The 16202-nt window shown below is 45.0% G+C and overlaps 2 protein-coding genes across 3 annotated transcripts in view; both read right to left on the minus strand.

Moving 5' to 3' along the window:
- Positions 1-1695: 1695 nt before the first annotated feature.
- On the minus strand, positions 1696-6270 carry DBNDD2 (dysbindin domain containing 2). Of its 2 annotated transcripts, none has more exons than XM_011369344.2 (4): positions 5490-5646; positions 3646-3792; positions 3318-3455; positions 1696-2357 (listed from the first exon to the last, which is right to left on the minus strand). In XM_011369344.2, the coding sequence occupies exons 2-4, from the start codon at positions 3782-3784 to the stop codon at positions 2152-2154; spliced, it is 483 nt and encodes a 160-aa protein (XP_011367646.1). In that variant the 5' UTR covers positions 3785-3792; positions 5490-5646; the 3' UTR covers positions 1696-2151. The 2 variants fall into 2 exon arrangements, with proteins under 2 accessions (XP_011367646.1, XP_011367647.1); XM_011369345.2 differs by lacking the exon at positions 5490-5646 and adding an exon at positions 6138-6270 and having other exon boundaries at positions 1697-2357.
- SYS1 (SYS1, golgi trafficking protein) overlaps positions 3646-16202 on the minus strand; it is a 31479-nt gene continuing 18922 nt past the window's right edge. The window contains exon 4 of the mRNA XM_011369343.2: positions 3646-3792. Within this exon, the coding sequence (XP_011367645.1) occupies positions 3786-3792 (7 nt within the window). The 3' untranslated portion in view covers positions 3646-3785. The remainder of the gene's footprint in view (positions 3793-16202) is intronic.

Consider the following 16202-nt stretch of genomic DNA (forward strand, 5'->3'; position numbering starts at 1 on the left):
AGACATCCACTTTGGTCCCCTCCGATCAGTACTCCTTGTAGGAGGCCTACCAGCCATTCTGGTAGCTTACTCCTACTCATCCTTCAGATATCAGCTCAAATGCCACCCCCTCAAGGGAAACATCTTGTGACTTCTCTGTATAGGCTATTAACTCTCTCCTAGCACTAATCATAGTGGCAGTTTCCATTTGGGCTCCCACTAGACTCTAAACCCCATAAGAGCAGGACTGTGTCTTTTTTTGCCACTACTACATTCACAAAGCCATGCTCAGTGTCTCACTGAATGGATGTCATTTGTTTATATACTGCCTCAACCCAGTGAAACTCATCATCACCACAATCTTCTGGGCCACTGTTATCTCTTGCATAAACTGTATTATATGTCTGTCTTGACCCTGTCCTCCTCCAGTACATTCTCTACACTGCAGCCAGAATTATCTTTTTAACAGGCAAATTCAACCTCCCATAATCTTTCATTACTCTCAATAAAGTTCAAATTCATCAACATAGCCTCTAACATGTAAGCTGCTAGTTACCTTTCCAAAGACCCTAACCCTAACCCTAACCCTAACCTGTCCTCTTTTTCTTTAGTAACATAACCCTGACCTTCGAAAGACGGCAGCATGGGCTATCCCAGCCTTCCCAGTGGCCAGTGTGTCTCTGAGAAGTTTGAAAGGTAGTACAGAAATCAGATGTATTGGTAATTCAGTGACTTGAAAGGATTATTGTCTTTCCAAACCAGAATTTCCTTTCTCCTGGATAAGGCTGGCCCCATCTACGAAACGTCCGTAAATGAAACATTTCTCATGTTAGCAAGTTCCGGCCAATGGGATGAAAGCGGATGGTGCTGGTTAGAACTTCCAGATCTGCTTCTTGACATGGGAACAGACAGCTAGGTGTGTGCTTTGCTCATCCTCAATTTCTCCTCCTACTTTCTGCCAGTTTCAAGGACATGCCGGTGGGGGCTTCAACAGCCGTTTTAGACATGAAATATAAATGGGGAATGCAAGCCATGTGCCTGAGATGGCTGAGCAAAAAGAGGCCAACAGGACCCTCGTACCTACCAACTCTGCAGTGGCCACAGAACCCTGTATTTTAGACCTCTTTTATATGAGGGCACAAATGTATATCTTGTCAGTGATATTTTACTAACAGTCAGATTGAAACTCAATACAGTCTTCTAAGCATTTCATAATGTGACCTTTGCCATTCTTACCTCTCTCTTCATCTCCACCTCAAATTCAACAATTCAGCCAAGCTGAAAGTTTTTCAGTTCCTCAAGGCCACTGTTTCCCATTTAAAGTCCGAGCTGCTCTTTCTGCCTGGATTATAGCCCTGCCTAGCTAACTCCTACTCATCTCTTGGATCTCAGCTTAAAAATTAGCTCCTGTGATCATACAAGCTAGGTTAAGATGCCCCTATGTTCTGATACCACAGTGGTTCCTTGTCATGCTACTTATTACACTGTGAATTGTGCTGTTACTTCATCTTCTCCAGAAACAGTAAACTCTATGGAGTAGGGATAAAGCCTGTCTTATTCAAAACTGTATCCCAAATGTCCAGCACAGGTGTTTAATAAATATTTCGTGAATAAATGGAGTAAATGAGTGAGGGGAATGTGGTATTGGTTAGAGAGCTAAAGAAATATACTGGGTTGGATATCTTTGCAATGTGAAAAAAAGAAGTAGAATGGTTGGTATGTTATTATTTGTTTATTATTTATACCGTGCCCTGTTCCAAAAGGTGTAAGGAAGCAGGATGGCTGGAGTACCACCTCACTTGAGTACTAAGGAGTTCATGTCCATTTAGAGACACTGGTGGAGGAGATTCTGTTAGGAGACTGAAGGATAGCTTGGGGGAGGGAGGAGCGCTAAGAAAAGCAGTGGCATCTTGTCCTACCTCATCTCCATCTCCTTGCTTGTAAGCTCTACCTCAGTAGTAAGCCAAAAACTGTGGCAGGGTTGCAGCAGGAAGAGGTTAGCAGGAAAGCAGGAGAGGGTTAATTCCCAGGGAGGTACACACCCCACCATCCTTTCCTCCCTCTGGTGCCTACTCCAAGTAGAGTTGGGTCTTCTCCGAAGGGCTCTGGTGGGGCTTAGGGTCCTGTGTGGAGAACAGCCCGTGCAGTCAGTCCATAGGTGGAGGCCCACTGCTAGCTGCAGGCTCCAGACTCTGCTCCTCCATCACCCCCATCCTCCTCATCATCAGACTGTGCCAAGGGCGTGTCTGCTCCACCGTCGCTGGGATTTGGGCTGTGCAGGTTTGTGGAGGAGTCAGAAGATGAAGAGGAAGCACGGGATGTGGTCCTGCCTGGCGTGTGCATGGGCAGGCCCAGCTCCTCTGGATGGTCGTCCAGCCCTGCCCAGAGAGAAAAGCTGATCAGGCTCACAAACGAGGCTTCAGCGGACTCAGATGTGATCTGGCCAGGAGAGACTGAAGCCCGGATAGGGCCAGGAACCTGTCCAAAGTCACTTAGCCAGTTCAGCAAAGAGCCAGGTCTCCTGACTCCCAGCTCCTTCTACTTTTGGGATCATGTCTGGGCTCTAGAGTCATGCCAATCAATTCAAGAGTTCCAAGTTCTACCTAAGTCACTTACTTGCTACTGAGTAGCTTTAGGCAAGTCACTTTCCCTCTCAAGGACTCTGCTTCTCCTTTGTAAAAAAAAAAAAGGGATACCCACATTCCAGAAGGGTTTTGAGGATGAAATCTAAGCGTGCTTAGAAAATGTCTGGCAAATAGTAGGCTATGAATTAATAGCAGCAGTCTCAAATAAGAGAATCTCTCTTAGAGTTAAGCATATGGGCTTTGGAGTCAGAGAGCCATGGTTTGAACCAAGCTTTTCTACTTCCTAGCTTTGTGACAATTTCTCCGAGTCTAATTTTCTTCTTTAGAAAATGGAGATAATACCACCTGCCTTAACAGGACATTGCAAAGATTGAGATAATATTTGTATTCTAACAGTATTAGAAATATAAAGTATTCAATAAATACTATTATTAAGATGACTGAAATGGTTTAAGTTATTTAATGTAAAAATTACATGTTTATATTATTTTAATTACATTAATTTCACGAATGTAAAATTAACAAAGTCTGAGGGGGTTGGGCATTCCTAGATTTTTGGATTGGGGATCTGTAACCTAGTTCTCCTCAGGGTCAACTTCTCTAAAATCAGAACAGACAGCTGTTTCATTGGTGGAACCGCCCCCTTCAAACCCTGACATGTACACTTTCCTAGTCCAGCCTTGCAGCCTCCCTTCAGAGCCCCGACATCCGGCCCTGGCTAACTGGTGCCCAAGTCCTAGCAGAAGGGCATACCAGACGTCTGGGGGGTTGGTGGAGGATCCTCACAAGGCAAGAACACGTCTGCTCCGTCCTGATCCCCAAGGTCAATAAGTTCCACTTGCTCCAGTGTGTCCACATTCACTTCCATGGATGAGATACTACCTATGGGGGCTGCAGATCAAGAAGGGGGCAAGTCAGGAGGACCCACGCTGGAGCCAACAGGATGCTCAGAGATATGTGTCAGGTCCAGAGATAGACGTTCGGGGGACCAAGAAAACAAGAGAGGAGGGGGCCCCCACGACTCAGGACCTACAAGACTTCCTCTCTAACCCAGCCCTACTTCTCAGTTCTTAGAACTTACGTCTCTGCGACTCGAGATGCAGGTGGGACAGGGGGAAGACAAACTCTGTCTCTGGCTGTAAAATGTCCTCGAAGAATTTCTGCCGCTCCCGCAGGCGGAGCTGCTGGCGCTCCAGCGCTGCCCGAGGATTTGGGTCCATATCAGCTCCTGGAGGGTGGAAGAACACGCTGTGAGGCTGAGAGGGAATGCAGTGGGGGCCTGGGCTCGGGCAGCCAGCATCCCAGCAGTGGGGCCTCTGGTTCCAGCCCTGACACTTCTGGCCTTGGCTTCTTCCTTCCCCTGCCCTGAAACAAAGTCCATTACCACAACTTCAAGTGTCACACAGAGGCGGAGCTGACCCCAGCTCTACAAAGGGGATGCCAGTTCCAGGCACGGCTAGAGAGGCTCCTCTGTATTCAGGGGACAGACACAGCCAATGCCGAGTCTCAAGTCTGGAGTCATGCCCTCTGAGAGGGGTTGGAGGGCCTGGTCCAACCCAGATGGGGAAGGCACTTTTTCCATTTCATGGATGGGCCTCTGCTCAGAAGGGAAGAGGAAAGGACACAGACCCCAGAGCAGGAGGACTCTTCTACTAGTGCTGCAACTCTGGTTCCCGCCCATTCTTCACAATGCAAACAAAAGCTAAAGCAGCCCCTCCCCTCCTCTCTCTACACTCCTCCATCACCATCACCCCCACCCCCTCCAAACCCTGTTCTGAAGTCACAGGCCTGATTTCCACACTTAGCTCGGTCCTTAAGGAAATCATCTTTCTAGCCTCAGTTGCCCCATCTGAAAATCGTCCTACCTGCCTCAAACACAAGACACTGCATGTGGAGGTGCTCTGTAAACTGTAAAGCTCTGATACCCACGCTATTTAGAGAACCATCATCTCTACACTCCCAAGGTCTTTATTTCAGCTCCTCTCCTCCGGCATACTTCACTGTCTTATCTCCCTACCAGTTAGTGAAAAGTCATAGGAAGGGCAGGTTCATGGTCCAATTCAGACCACCCCCAGTGCTGAGAGCTTTCCAGAACAGCGGAGCTCTGGGCCAGCCCAGGCCCTGTGCACTCACTCGCATTCGCTCAATCTCCTTCCAGACATTCGGCTGAGTCCATCACCAGAGGCAAGATCCAACCCGAGGACCAGATCGTCCTCAGAAAGCCTTCCCCTCCCTCATCTGGACTCAGCGTATTCGAGACCCTGGCCAGCTCCACAGGCGCTGGAGCGGGCCGCGAGGGACCCAAATCCAAATGGGCCAGGAAGGGCCAAGGAAGTGTGGGGAGACCTTGTGGCCAAGGGCTGGCGGCGGAGGGGGGAGGCGCTGACGCCGATTCCTGGGAAAGGCTCTTAGAGCAGCGGCCCAGGTCACAACGCTAAAAATACCCAGGCCCCGGGGGCCGTCTGCTCCAGCAGCGGGTGGGGGAGGGCGAGAGAGAGGGTAGGGGAGTGACAGGGACTAGGGGCTCCAGGACACCCCCTCTCTTTTCCCCTCCCCCCACCCCATCAATCTCACGAGATTGAAGGAGCTGCTCCCCGGGGGCCGCGAAGCGAAGTGTTGGAGAGAGGGAGTTGTTTACGCGGCGACGAAAGGTGCTGGGGAGAGGGGTGAAGAGATCTGGGGACAGGAGGCTGCCAGGGGCAGGGCCGGGGACCAGTGAAATGGAGAGCGCCCTGTCTCTGCCCCACCCGCACTGGAGTCAGCGAGAGCGAAAGAATTCCCTAAAAAGGGACATGCCGCGTCCACGGGGAAGAAAGGGGAGGCGACAGAGGACCGCCCCCCGAGGCCGTTCCGCCCGCACTCGAGTGGCCCCCGTAGCAGCCCTCCCGCCGCACCTGCGCCCGCCGCGGCCGCGGTAGCCCCTACCTGCCCCGCCGGCTTCCCCGCTGACTCAGTCTGTCCGCTCTGGCGAGACAGCGGCGGGGGCGTGGGAGCGAGCCGCGCCGGCCGGGGTGGGGCTGCGCCGCCGGGTGTCCCCCGGGACGCACGGGCCCTTGGAGCCGGGAACGAGGAAGAGGCGGGAGGCGGAAGTGGGGGAGGGGCGGCGGCGGGCACACGCGCTCGCCTCTAGCCCGGCGGCCGCGGGGAGCCCCTTCGGGCGCGACCGCTCGTACTTCCAGGGCGGCCGAAAACTTGCGGGCCTGCATCCTTCCACGCAGGGCCCAGCCGGCCTCCTCCACGCTCCGCCCGCCGCTGCCGGTGCGCTCGGTTCCGCACGCTGCGCTCCACTAGCCGCGCCCCGCTAGCCTGCGCAGACCCGCCGCCGGGACACGCGCGGACTCCCCGCCCACGCACACTTGCTGCTCCGGGTCTCTGGGACAGCCCCGACGCAGCAAGCACGCACCCGCACCCCCACACCCTCGGCCACATTCTCAAGCTGATAAGTGCACATCTCGAGGGGGCGCACTCGGGGAAGAGAGGCCGGGGACCCGCGGGAGGAGTAGGGCACAACCCCGTGCCGCCCGTCAGGGCAAGTGCACTGCAGGTGCAGGACCCCTTGACCCTGGGACTCACCCGGCAGCCCCTGGTTCCTGGCTCCCGGACTGGACTGAGCCGCCACCCAGCATTTCCAGAGCACTGGGCGGGGTGGGCGCCAGGACGGGGCGGGTCAGGGCTGGAGGGGTGGGCCGCTGCGCCGCACCCCTAGACGCTGGCGAGAAGCCAACTCCTGCAGGGTGCTAAGAGGGGCGCTGCATGCCCGGGCTGGCGTGGGTGGAGGGGAGAGGCGCAAACTGCAGGTGGACAGGGGAGACGCTTGTCCCATCGCAGAGCCTCCTGGCTCAGACCAGTGCCAGAAGTGTCCGATCTAGTATCTCCCGGTCCGAGAGACTGTGCCCATTCTCTTCCTTCTCCCTTTGACCTATCCTCCTGTGTTCGTAGCTCCAGAAGCTGCCGGAGAGGGGCAGGAGGAACGGGGGTGGGGAAGAGGTGTCTGTTGAAGATGCTTCGGCCGTGGAGTCGCTCAGTCATTCATCCAACGAACATCCTCGAGCAAACCAAGAACTAGGGCTCATCCTTGGCACCTCCCTGTCCTTCGCTGCCCCCATTAAACATCCTTCCCGTCCACCATTCTCCATCCGCACCACCACCTCTCCCTTGGCTCCTTCAGCAGCCTCCTATCTGGTTTCCCAGTACTCACTCTGGCCCTGCTACACTCCATTTCCCACCCAGCAGTCAGCCGTCATTTCAGAATGCAAGTCTGATGTGCCACTCCCTGCTTAAATCCCTCCATTGTTAGAATAAAATCTAGGCCTGACATCTGAGCTGAGTCTTGAGAAAATGATGAGTTCACAAGCAGAGAAAGGGGAGAGGGGCATGTGCATAGGGACGGTGGCGAGAAAAGTCATAACACATTCAGGTTTCCCTGTCAGGGGACCAGCACTCTGTACAAATACTTAAAGCGCTGCCTCCTCCATTGGTTGTTGGGATCTCAAAACAACTCTGTGAGAGAAATACAGCAAGCAGCTTTCCCATTATTTTACAAGCAAGGAAACTAGTTTGTGGGAAGCAACAAGTGCAGTGGTTGAGAGCACAGGCATAGTAGTCAGACCCTCTTGGGTTGTAAACCTAGCTCTGCGTCTAGCCAGCTGTGTAAACGATTCTGCTGATCCCAGATTTCCTTTCCTATTAGAAATAATCCTTACCTCTTATGGTATAATTCATGTAAAATGCTTAGTACAGGACTGGACACTTTGGGGAAGCTCAATAAACATTAGTTGTTTTGATCGGAATGGGTTCTGAGAAATGGAGAAACTGCTTTCTTCCATGAATTTCTGCAATTATAGGAACTACTCCCTAATAGGTAATACCTCTACAGAGCTTATTATATACCTGCCACTCTGATAAGTGCTTTGCATATATTAACTCTTTTAATCCTCTTAACAATTCTGTAAGGTAAGTACTATTATTTCCATCTTACAGATACAGAAATTAAGATGCAGAGAGATAAAGGGACCTGTCCAAGGCCACACAGTGAGTGATGCAGTTGGAATTCGAACCCAGGTAGGCTGCCTCCAGAGACTATGTTTGTAATCACTACTCCCAGCCTATTCCCCTTTTATCCTGTTTCAGTTTTTATCTTCCAACTACTGTTTGGTCAGTTTGATTCCTATTCTTCATTAATGGACAGAGCAGATACTTGGTCCCATTTCCTAGCACAGAGGAATGAGGCCAAGCCAGGAGTACAGTAGATGAGAGCTTAGCTCTCAAAGTTACCTCCTCCCATTTTCAGGCTTATCCCTGGGAACAGGACCCCATGGATTATTCTGAGTTGTCTCCAAGATGGTGAACCTCTAGGTCAGGATCAGGAACCTCTAGGTCCCTTCTCTTTGCCAGATATTTGCCAGATGAAAGGGTGGAAAGAGGAAAAGCATCCAAGCTAGAAATAATTCAAGGGGCTATGCTGGAAGGGTGTCAGCCAAGAGAAAGACCCAGGCAGCAGACCCAGGAATGGATGGCAAAAGCAGTCAAAAAGAGCAGTGAAAAAGTAGATGGCTTAGACTTCTGGCTTCCATCAAAGACACAGAAAGCTGGGAAAAGCATCATTACCATACTAATAATTTTTAAAATTGTTAAATAATCTATAAAATTATTACTTGTCGAATCCACAGGAAAACTGGGGTTCCAGAACAACCAATAAACCTGAATTCCAAAGAAAGACAGGAGCATCCCAGAACAAATGGGATGCAGGCACTGGCACACTTGTGAAGTAGGAAGACGACAGAGTCTCCATGCAAGCAAGTGAGAAGTGTTCAGCTACGGTTTTTATTGAATTGCTAAAAGCCCAGTGTGTTTAGAGTGAGAATAGAGCACCTGTGGGAGTCACCAACACTAAAAGTAATCTTAGAAACAACAAAACCCAAACTTCATTCGACTCCCGACAAGATGGCGTCAATCCTCCACAATAATGGCCTAGGAAGAGATACGACAATTTCTAGGCTTACGTAATACTGGCCTCTACACATGTCTAGAAATCAATCAAAAATCATAACACATACACAAAAATCAATTTTACAAAAACAGAAAACAAAAGCCCTATTGTCAAAAGACAAAGTAATCAACAGAACCAGACTCAAGACCCAGATAACTCTCTGGAGTTAATCTGACACAGAATTTAAAACCACTATAACAATATGTGAAAGACTCTGTTGGAAAATATGGACAACATACATAAACAGAAGGGGAATTTTAGCAGGGAGATGGAGACTATAAAAAAGAGGCATATGGATGATGCCAGAAATTTAAAATTTTTTAAAAAATGTGTAACGAAGGTGAAGAATGCCTTTCACAGGCCCATCAGTAAACTGAACACAGCTGAGGAAAGCATCAAGGAACTTGAAAATAGGTTGAGACACTATCCAAACTGAAATAGAAAGAGAAAAAAGAGTGAAATAAAACCAAAAAAACCCCAGAACGTCCAAGAACTAGCATGTGTGTAATTTGAATCTTGGAAGGAGAAGAGATACAGATAGAAATACACATGCACACACATGCAATTTGTAAAAATAATGGCCAATAATTTTCCAAAAATAATGAAAGAATCACACAACCAAAAAACAGATTTCGAAAGATTGACTATCAATACACACACACACACACACACACACACACACACACACACACAAAATATGATCTATCATATTCAAACTGTTGAAAGCCAAAGACAGAAAAAAGTATGAATCTAGAGGAAAAAGACATACTACATACAGAGGAACAAAGATCAGAATTACAGCAGACTTCTCATCAGAGACGGTATATGATCAGAAGTCAATATAATGATATCTTTGAAATGCTGAAAGAAAAAAATTGTCAAGCCAGAATTCTATACCCAGCAAAAATATCTTTCAAACAAGAATAGATATAAACACTTTGTTCAGATGAACAAAAACACAAAATTAATTAAGAGCAGATCAGCACTACAAGAAATGGTAAAGGTAAGTACTAACTGGGTGATCACTTCATAAATTATAAATGTCTAACTACTATGCTGTACACCTAAAACTAATATAAAATAATATTGAATGTCAATTGTAATTAAAAAATAAAAAATATAAAAAAGAAATGGTAAACGAAGTTCTAAAGGCAGAAAGAATATGATACCAAAAAGAAACCTGGCTCTTCGGAAATGAAGATCTCTGGAAGTGGATGGAATAAAGGTAAATATAAGACATTTTCCTGTTTTTAATGTATGACACTGACAATAGTAAAAATAATGGAATAAGGAATTGGAAATATACTGTTAAAGGGTCCTTATGCTATATATGAAGTAATATAATATTATTCAGATATACTGTGATTGATTAAAGATATATATTGTAAATGCAAGGGTAACTACTAAATTTTTAAAAGAAGTATAAATAACAAGCCAATATGGAGATAAAATGGAATCATAAAAATATTGGGAGGCATTCCCCTGGGCTTCTTTGTGTCCAGCATGATTTGTTGAGTATGTCAAGATTACAAGGTTCCGAGACTTCTCTTTCACCTGGGTCCTTGCTCAGCATTGTGAATACAGCTGGTAATTTTGAGAGATGAGATCAGATTTTTCTCGAACAAAGGCAGACTTGCTTACTGCTTGCTATAAAATTGCTGGGCCTGGGTTTTTCAGCCACAATGCAAACCCACTGTGCATCTGGGACCAATGTATCACTTGTTGGATTTAGGGCTAAGGGAATCAACACAAAATTATGTTGATGTTCATACTGTCTGATGTGCTACGAGTAATAATCTTGATTGGATACAGTAAGTCTCATTGTCTACTTTTGGTATCATGAGGTTAAGGCTTTTCCCTGACAAAATATAATCAATTAATCCAAAGTAAGGAAGAAAAAGAAGAAAAAAAATAGAAAACAAATATTAAGATGGAAGATTTTAATCCAACTGTATTAACAACCAATTAAAATACAGATTAGTATATGGGGAAGGGGAAAGCAAGAGCCAATAATATGCTCTCTAGAAGAAACCAAATTTATCTATAAAGAAATATATGAGTTAAGATTAAATGAATTGAATAAGATATACCATACAAACACTAATCAAAACGAATTGGAATGGCTGTATTAATATCAGAAAAAGTAGACTTCGAAAGAAAGACTATTACCAAGGATGAAGAGGGATATTACATAATGATATAAGGTTTAATTCACTAAGAAGACATAACAATCATAAATGTATATACATCTAATAATAGAGCTACAAAAATACATGAAGTAAAAACCAATAGCCCTAAAATAAGAAAGAGAAAAATCTATAATACAGTTAGGGAATTCAACGCTTCTCTCTCAGTAATCAGTAAAACAAGTACTAGACAGAAAAAAAAGGCAAGGATATAGGAAACTTGAACACTATCAATTAACTTGTTTTGATTGACATTTTCATAACACTTTACCCAACAAAAGCAAAATAAACATTCTTTTCAACTCCACATAAAACATTTACTGAGATACACCACCGTCTGGGCCTTAAAACAAACCTCAACAAATTTAAAAGAATTTAGATCATACAAAATATGTTTTATGACTATAAAAACTAAAATATAAAAGAATGATACCTGGAAAACAGCCCAAAATTTGGAAATAAAGCACACCACTTCAAAATAACCATGAGTCAAAGATGAAGTCCAAAAGGAAATTAGAAAAATATCTTGAATATAGTTGAAATGCAGCAGCCAGCCACCAAAAGGGCTCCCAATATTCCTTGCCTTCTGTTTATTCAGACCTTTATGTGGTCCTCTCCTACACTATATCACAGGTACTCTATGTGACCCATAACACATGGCAGAAATGATGGTGCATCAATTCCAAAATTGAAATTTTAAGAAGAAAGGACCACAGCTTCCATCTTGGGTGTGTGTTCTATTGCTTGGATCAGTCACTCTGCGGGGAGCAGTCAGTCTACTACATCGTCAACAGCCGCAACGAGAGGCCCACGTGGCAAGGAACTGAAGACTCTAGCCAGCATCAAGGGAAGAACAGAGGCCTGCCAGCAACCTCATGAGTGAGCATGGAAACAGGTTCACCAGCCCTAGGAGAGCCGTGAGATGATGCAGCCCTGGCTAGCAGCTTGACTGTAACCTCCTGAGAGACTGAGACAGAACCACTCAGCTAGAGCGTTCCTGGGCTTCTGATGCTCAAAAGCTTCTGCGATAATGAATACCTCTTGTTTTAAACTGTAAGATTTTGGTATAATTTGCTATGCAGCAATAGATAACATATAGAGATTTTAGTACTGGGGTAGAGTGCTGCTGTCACAGCACTCTAAAATATGGAGTGGCATTAGCAAGGGGCAATAGACTTTGAGAAGAGTGTAGTGAAAGCCTTGAAAAAGCTGTTATTAGAAGCCTCAGGCCTTTGAAAAAGTTGCAGTCAGGGCATACGGGAAAGTGACGAAAATACTACTGGAAACTTGGGGAAGAGGAATTCATGTTATGTTGTGGCACAAAGTTTAGCAACCCTGTTGCTTGCAGTAAAGTGGAAAGCAGAGAATGTGCCTACTGAGCTGCGTGATCTAGCTAAGGCTGTTACTGAGTAAGGTGTTAAATTGGTCTCTCCTTGCTGCTTATAAGAAAATGCAAGAGGAGAGAGAGAAACTTAAGCAGCAGTTCTCAAATGATAGCAATGTTGCCTCCTGGGGGATGTTTAGCAATGTCTGAAGACATTTTTGATTGTCAAAACTGGAGAGGTTGCTACTGGCTTCTTAGTCAAGGCCAAGGATATTACTTAAATATCCTACAGTGCACAAGACCAACCCCTCTCTCCATCACCTCCCCCCACATCAAAAAATTATCCTGCCCAAAATGTCAACAGTGCTGAGGTTGAGAAGCTAAAAGGAAGGACTGTTAAGTATGAAAGAGCCAGGACTTCATGGCAGAAAATTCTCAACCTCTGCAAATGGCAAACAATGGTAAAATTAAGAAATGGTTTCCTAAAAAAGTTCAAATTCAGGGCATTGCCAAAAAAACATGGTCCAAAAATGAAACTGAGAATGTGACTATAAAACCTTTTATTTACATCTCAGAAAGATTTAATGCAACCCATCGGTGTACTATTCATTCAGATAAAAGACCTCTAAAGAAATCATAGGTGTGCCTCACAGATCTGTGAATCAAACAGTACAGATTCTAGAAAGCTTAAGGGTATTGTCCCTTGGCCATTTCAGCAGAAGCCTAATGGAGAGAAGGGCTTATCTCAAAGAAATTGTGGACATGGTTTTTGTCTAATAGAGTATCTCTGAATAAGATTCAGAGTGACCCACAAGTTCTTAAAAGGATTACGTATCCAGATGCATCTATCTCTGAATAAGATTCAGAGTGACCCACAAGTTCTTAAAAGGATTATATATCCAGATGCATCTCCAGCTTGGACTTACGGGGATAAAGGGAGTATAGAATAAAAAGAGAATTTCTAGTTCTGAACAAGATGGAGTAGATGCATTCTTCTCCTACCCTCTCACCAAGTACAGCTTAAAATGCTGGACATTATATATAAAACAAACAATAAGAAGGCAGCCCAACCAGGAACCCCAGTACTCAAATGATACAGCAGTGAGTCCCTAGGTTTTCTTATTGCTAAGGTCTGGAGAAGCCTGCAACCTAGAAATGCCAAACAGGCAGACAAAAATCACCCCATGAAAAAAGCCTGTTCCCTCTTGTCAAAGGGCTGGGTTCTGGAAAGCCTAGATTTTAATCTTTGTCTTATGGTAACAAGGCACCTCTCCCTGTCACCTCCAGGTGGTGTTAGGAGGCAGAGTGGGGAGCAAGGGCTTCCTCATTGCCCAGCAGGAACTAGTACCCCTTCCCATAATTTCTGTGCTGTCAGTGGAGGCTATGTGGGGAGCCTAAGCTGCCATCACCATCCAATAACAATGAGGTGCCACTCCCTTCCCCCAGTGTAAAGGACGGAGCCCAGATATCCACCTCTGCCTAGCAGTAATGAGGCAACCCTCCCCTTCCTCTGTGGGGCAGTGTCGGTGGGGGCCAGGAGGAAAGCCCCATCTAATGGTAAAGTTGGTGCCCCCATATCACTGGCCCAGGTCGGCAGAGGCCTATGAAAACAGAGTCTCATAATTTCTGAAACGTCCAGGTTATAAATGAAAATAACTCACCATACCAAGAATAAGGAAAATCTCAACTTGGACAAGATAATCAACAGATGCCAACAGATCACATGATGTTGGAATTATTGGTAAGAATTTTAAAACAGTCATTAAAAAATGCTTCAACAAGCAATTACATTCTTGAAATAAATGAAAAATTAAAAATGTCAGGGAAAAATAGAAGATATAAAGAAAAACCAAATGAAAATCATAGAACTGAAAAAAAAGTAACTATACTAGGTTGAGTAGTGTCCTCCGAAAATTTGTGTCTACCAAAACCACAGATAGTGACTTTTGGAAATGGTGTCTTTGCAGATGTAATTCGTTAAGGTGAGGTCATCCTGAATTATGGTGGGCACTAAATCCAATAACTAGTATTCTTATAAGAAGACTATGTGAAAACATAGAAATACACAGAGGAGGACACCATGAGAAGGTGGAGATATATATCAGAATGACAGGTCTACAAGCCAAGGATTGCCAGCATCACCAGAAGCTAGGAGAGAGGCATTAGACAGATTTTCCCTCAGAGCTTCCAGAAGGAACCAACGCCTTAATTTTGGGACTTTCAGCCTCCAATACTGTGCAAAAATAAATTTCTGTAGTTTAAAGTCATCAAGCTTGTAATTTTTTACAGCAGCCCTAGAAAACTAATACAGAAACAAAATTAAAAAAAAAAGAAACTCACTAGATAGGCTCAATAGAAGAATGGAGATAATATTGTATTAGATAATAAACAATATGTATTTATATAATGAAATACTACTCAGCAACAAAAAGAAACGAACTACTGATACACCCAACATGTACAAATCTCAAATGCATTGTGTTAAGTGAAAGAATTCAAAAGGCTACATACTGTAGGATCCCATTTATATGAGGTTCTCGAAAAGGCAAAGCTATGGGGACTGAAAACACATCAGTTATTGCCAGGGCCAGGGATGGGAGGAGGGTTAACTAGAAAGAGATTGTGCACAAGGGAATGTAGGACGATTATGAAACCATTCTATGTATCAATTGTGGTGGTTATACAATAGTATGCCCTTGTCAAAACCCACAAAACACCAGATGGGCGCTAGAGTAATCGGGGGATCACTTCATGGATTGTATAAATGTCTAACTTTTTAAAATTTAAAATAAAATAAAATAAAAACTCATGGAACATACACTAAAAAAAGGTGAATTTTAATGTATGTAAAATATACCCCAGTAAACCCGAATTTAGAGATACAAAGTACAAATATGAGAGGAAATAAAAAGAGTGGAACCTCATACCCATTAGGATGGCTGCCATCAAAAAATAATAAGTGTTGGTGAGGAAGTAGAGAAATTGAAAACCTCGTGCACTGTTAGTAAGAATGTAAAACGGTGTAGCCACTATAGAAAACATTTTTGCGGTTCCCCCCAAAATTAAAAATAGAATTATCATATGATCTAACAATTCTACTTGTGAGTATATACCCCAAAGAATTTAAAGCAGGATCTTGAAGAGATATTTGTATACCCATGCTCATTGCGGCATTATTCACAATAGCCAAATCATGGAAGCAACCCAAGTGTCCATTAATAGATGAATGGATAAACAAAATATGGTATATATATATATATATAGAATATTATTCAGCCTTAAAAAGTAAAGGAATTCTAAAAAAAAAAAAAAAAAAATTCTGGCACATACTATAACATGGATGAAACTTGAGGACATTATGCTAAGTGAAATAAGCAAGTCACAAAAAGACAAATATTGTATGATTTCATTTATATAAGGTACCTAGAGCAGTCAAATTTATAGGGACAGAACGTAGTAGGGTGGTTGCCAGGGGCTAGGGGAGGGAAAACCCAGGAGCTGTTATTTAATGGATATTGAGTTTCAGTTTCGTAGGATGAAAAGAATTCTGGAGACAGATGGTGGTGACGGCTGCACAACATTATGAATGTACTTAACACTACTGAACTGCACACTTAAAAATGGTTAAGATGGTAAAGTTTATGTTATGTGTACGTTACCACAACTAAGAAAAAAAAGAGTGGCAGTTTTCCACTTAAGAGCCTTGGAGTTGGCCCGCAAGCTTACCAGCTATGCGTCACTGGATACGTCCCTCTCCTTACTAGTGGTTTTCCTCATGTACATAGAAGGACCGAACATGATGGAATATGGAAAAACTGCTCCGGGAGCCATTGCTGGGGTACCAGGTCGGGTCGTGGGGAACTCTGTCTCCTAGGGGATGAACCACCTAAGCAGGCGCAGCTTCTGGAGAGAGGAGAGTGAGGGGTGACAAGGACAGACTAGAACAGAATGGCGAGGCACCCGGGCCAGGCTCCCAGCGTTGAATCCAGCCGCCTTGCCTCAGCTGCAGGAGCCCTTCTGGGGCCCTCTGGACCCTCTGGACAAGCAGCCTGGTGGTCGAGTCCTGAGTGGTCTGTATCTCGCTCACTTCTCCAGTTTCAGCCTCTCCCACTCTTGGCCCCGACTTTCTTTCTTTCTTT

Source organism: Pteropus vampyrus, unplaced genomic scaffold (assembly GCF_000151845.1).
Source record: "Pteropus vampyrus isolate Shadow unplaced genomic scaffold, Pvam_2.0 Scaffold147, whole genome shotgun sequence".
Lineage (NCBI taxonomy): Eukaryota > Metazoa > Chordata > Mammalia > Chiroptera > Pteropodidae > Pteropus > Pteropus vampyrus.

Coding starts and splice junctions, on each gene's coding strand:
- DBNDD2 (XM_011369344.2), bottom strand. CDS start 3,784: ATGGACCCAAATCCTCGGGCAGCGCTGGAGCGCCAGCAGCTCCGCCTG. Junction 3,456..3,645: donor GCATCTCGAGTCGCAGAGAC/GTAAGTTCTAAG, acceptor CTTGATCTGCAG/CCCCCATAGGTAGTATCTCA. Junction 2,358..3,317: donor ACCAACCCCCCAGACGTCTG/GTATGCCCTTCT, acceptor CTCTCTGGGCAG/GGCTGGACGACCATCCAGAG.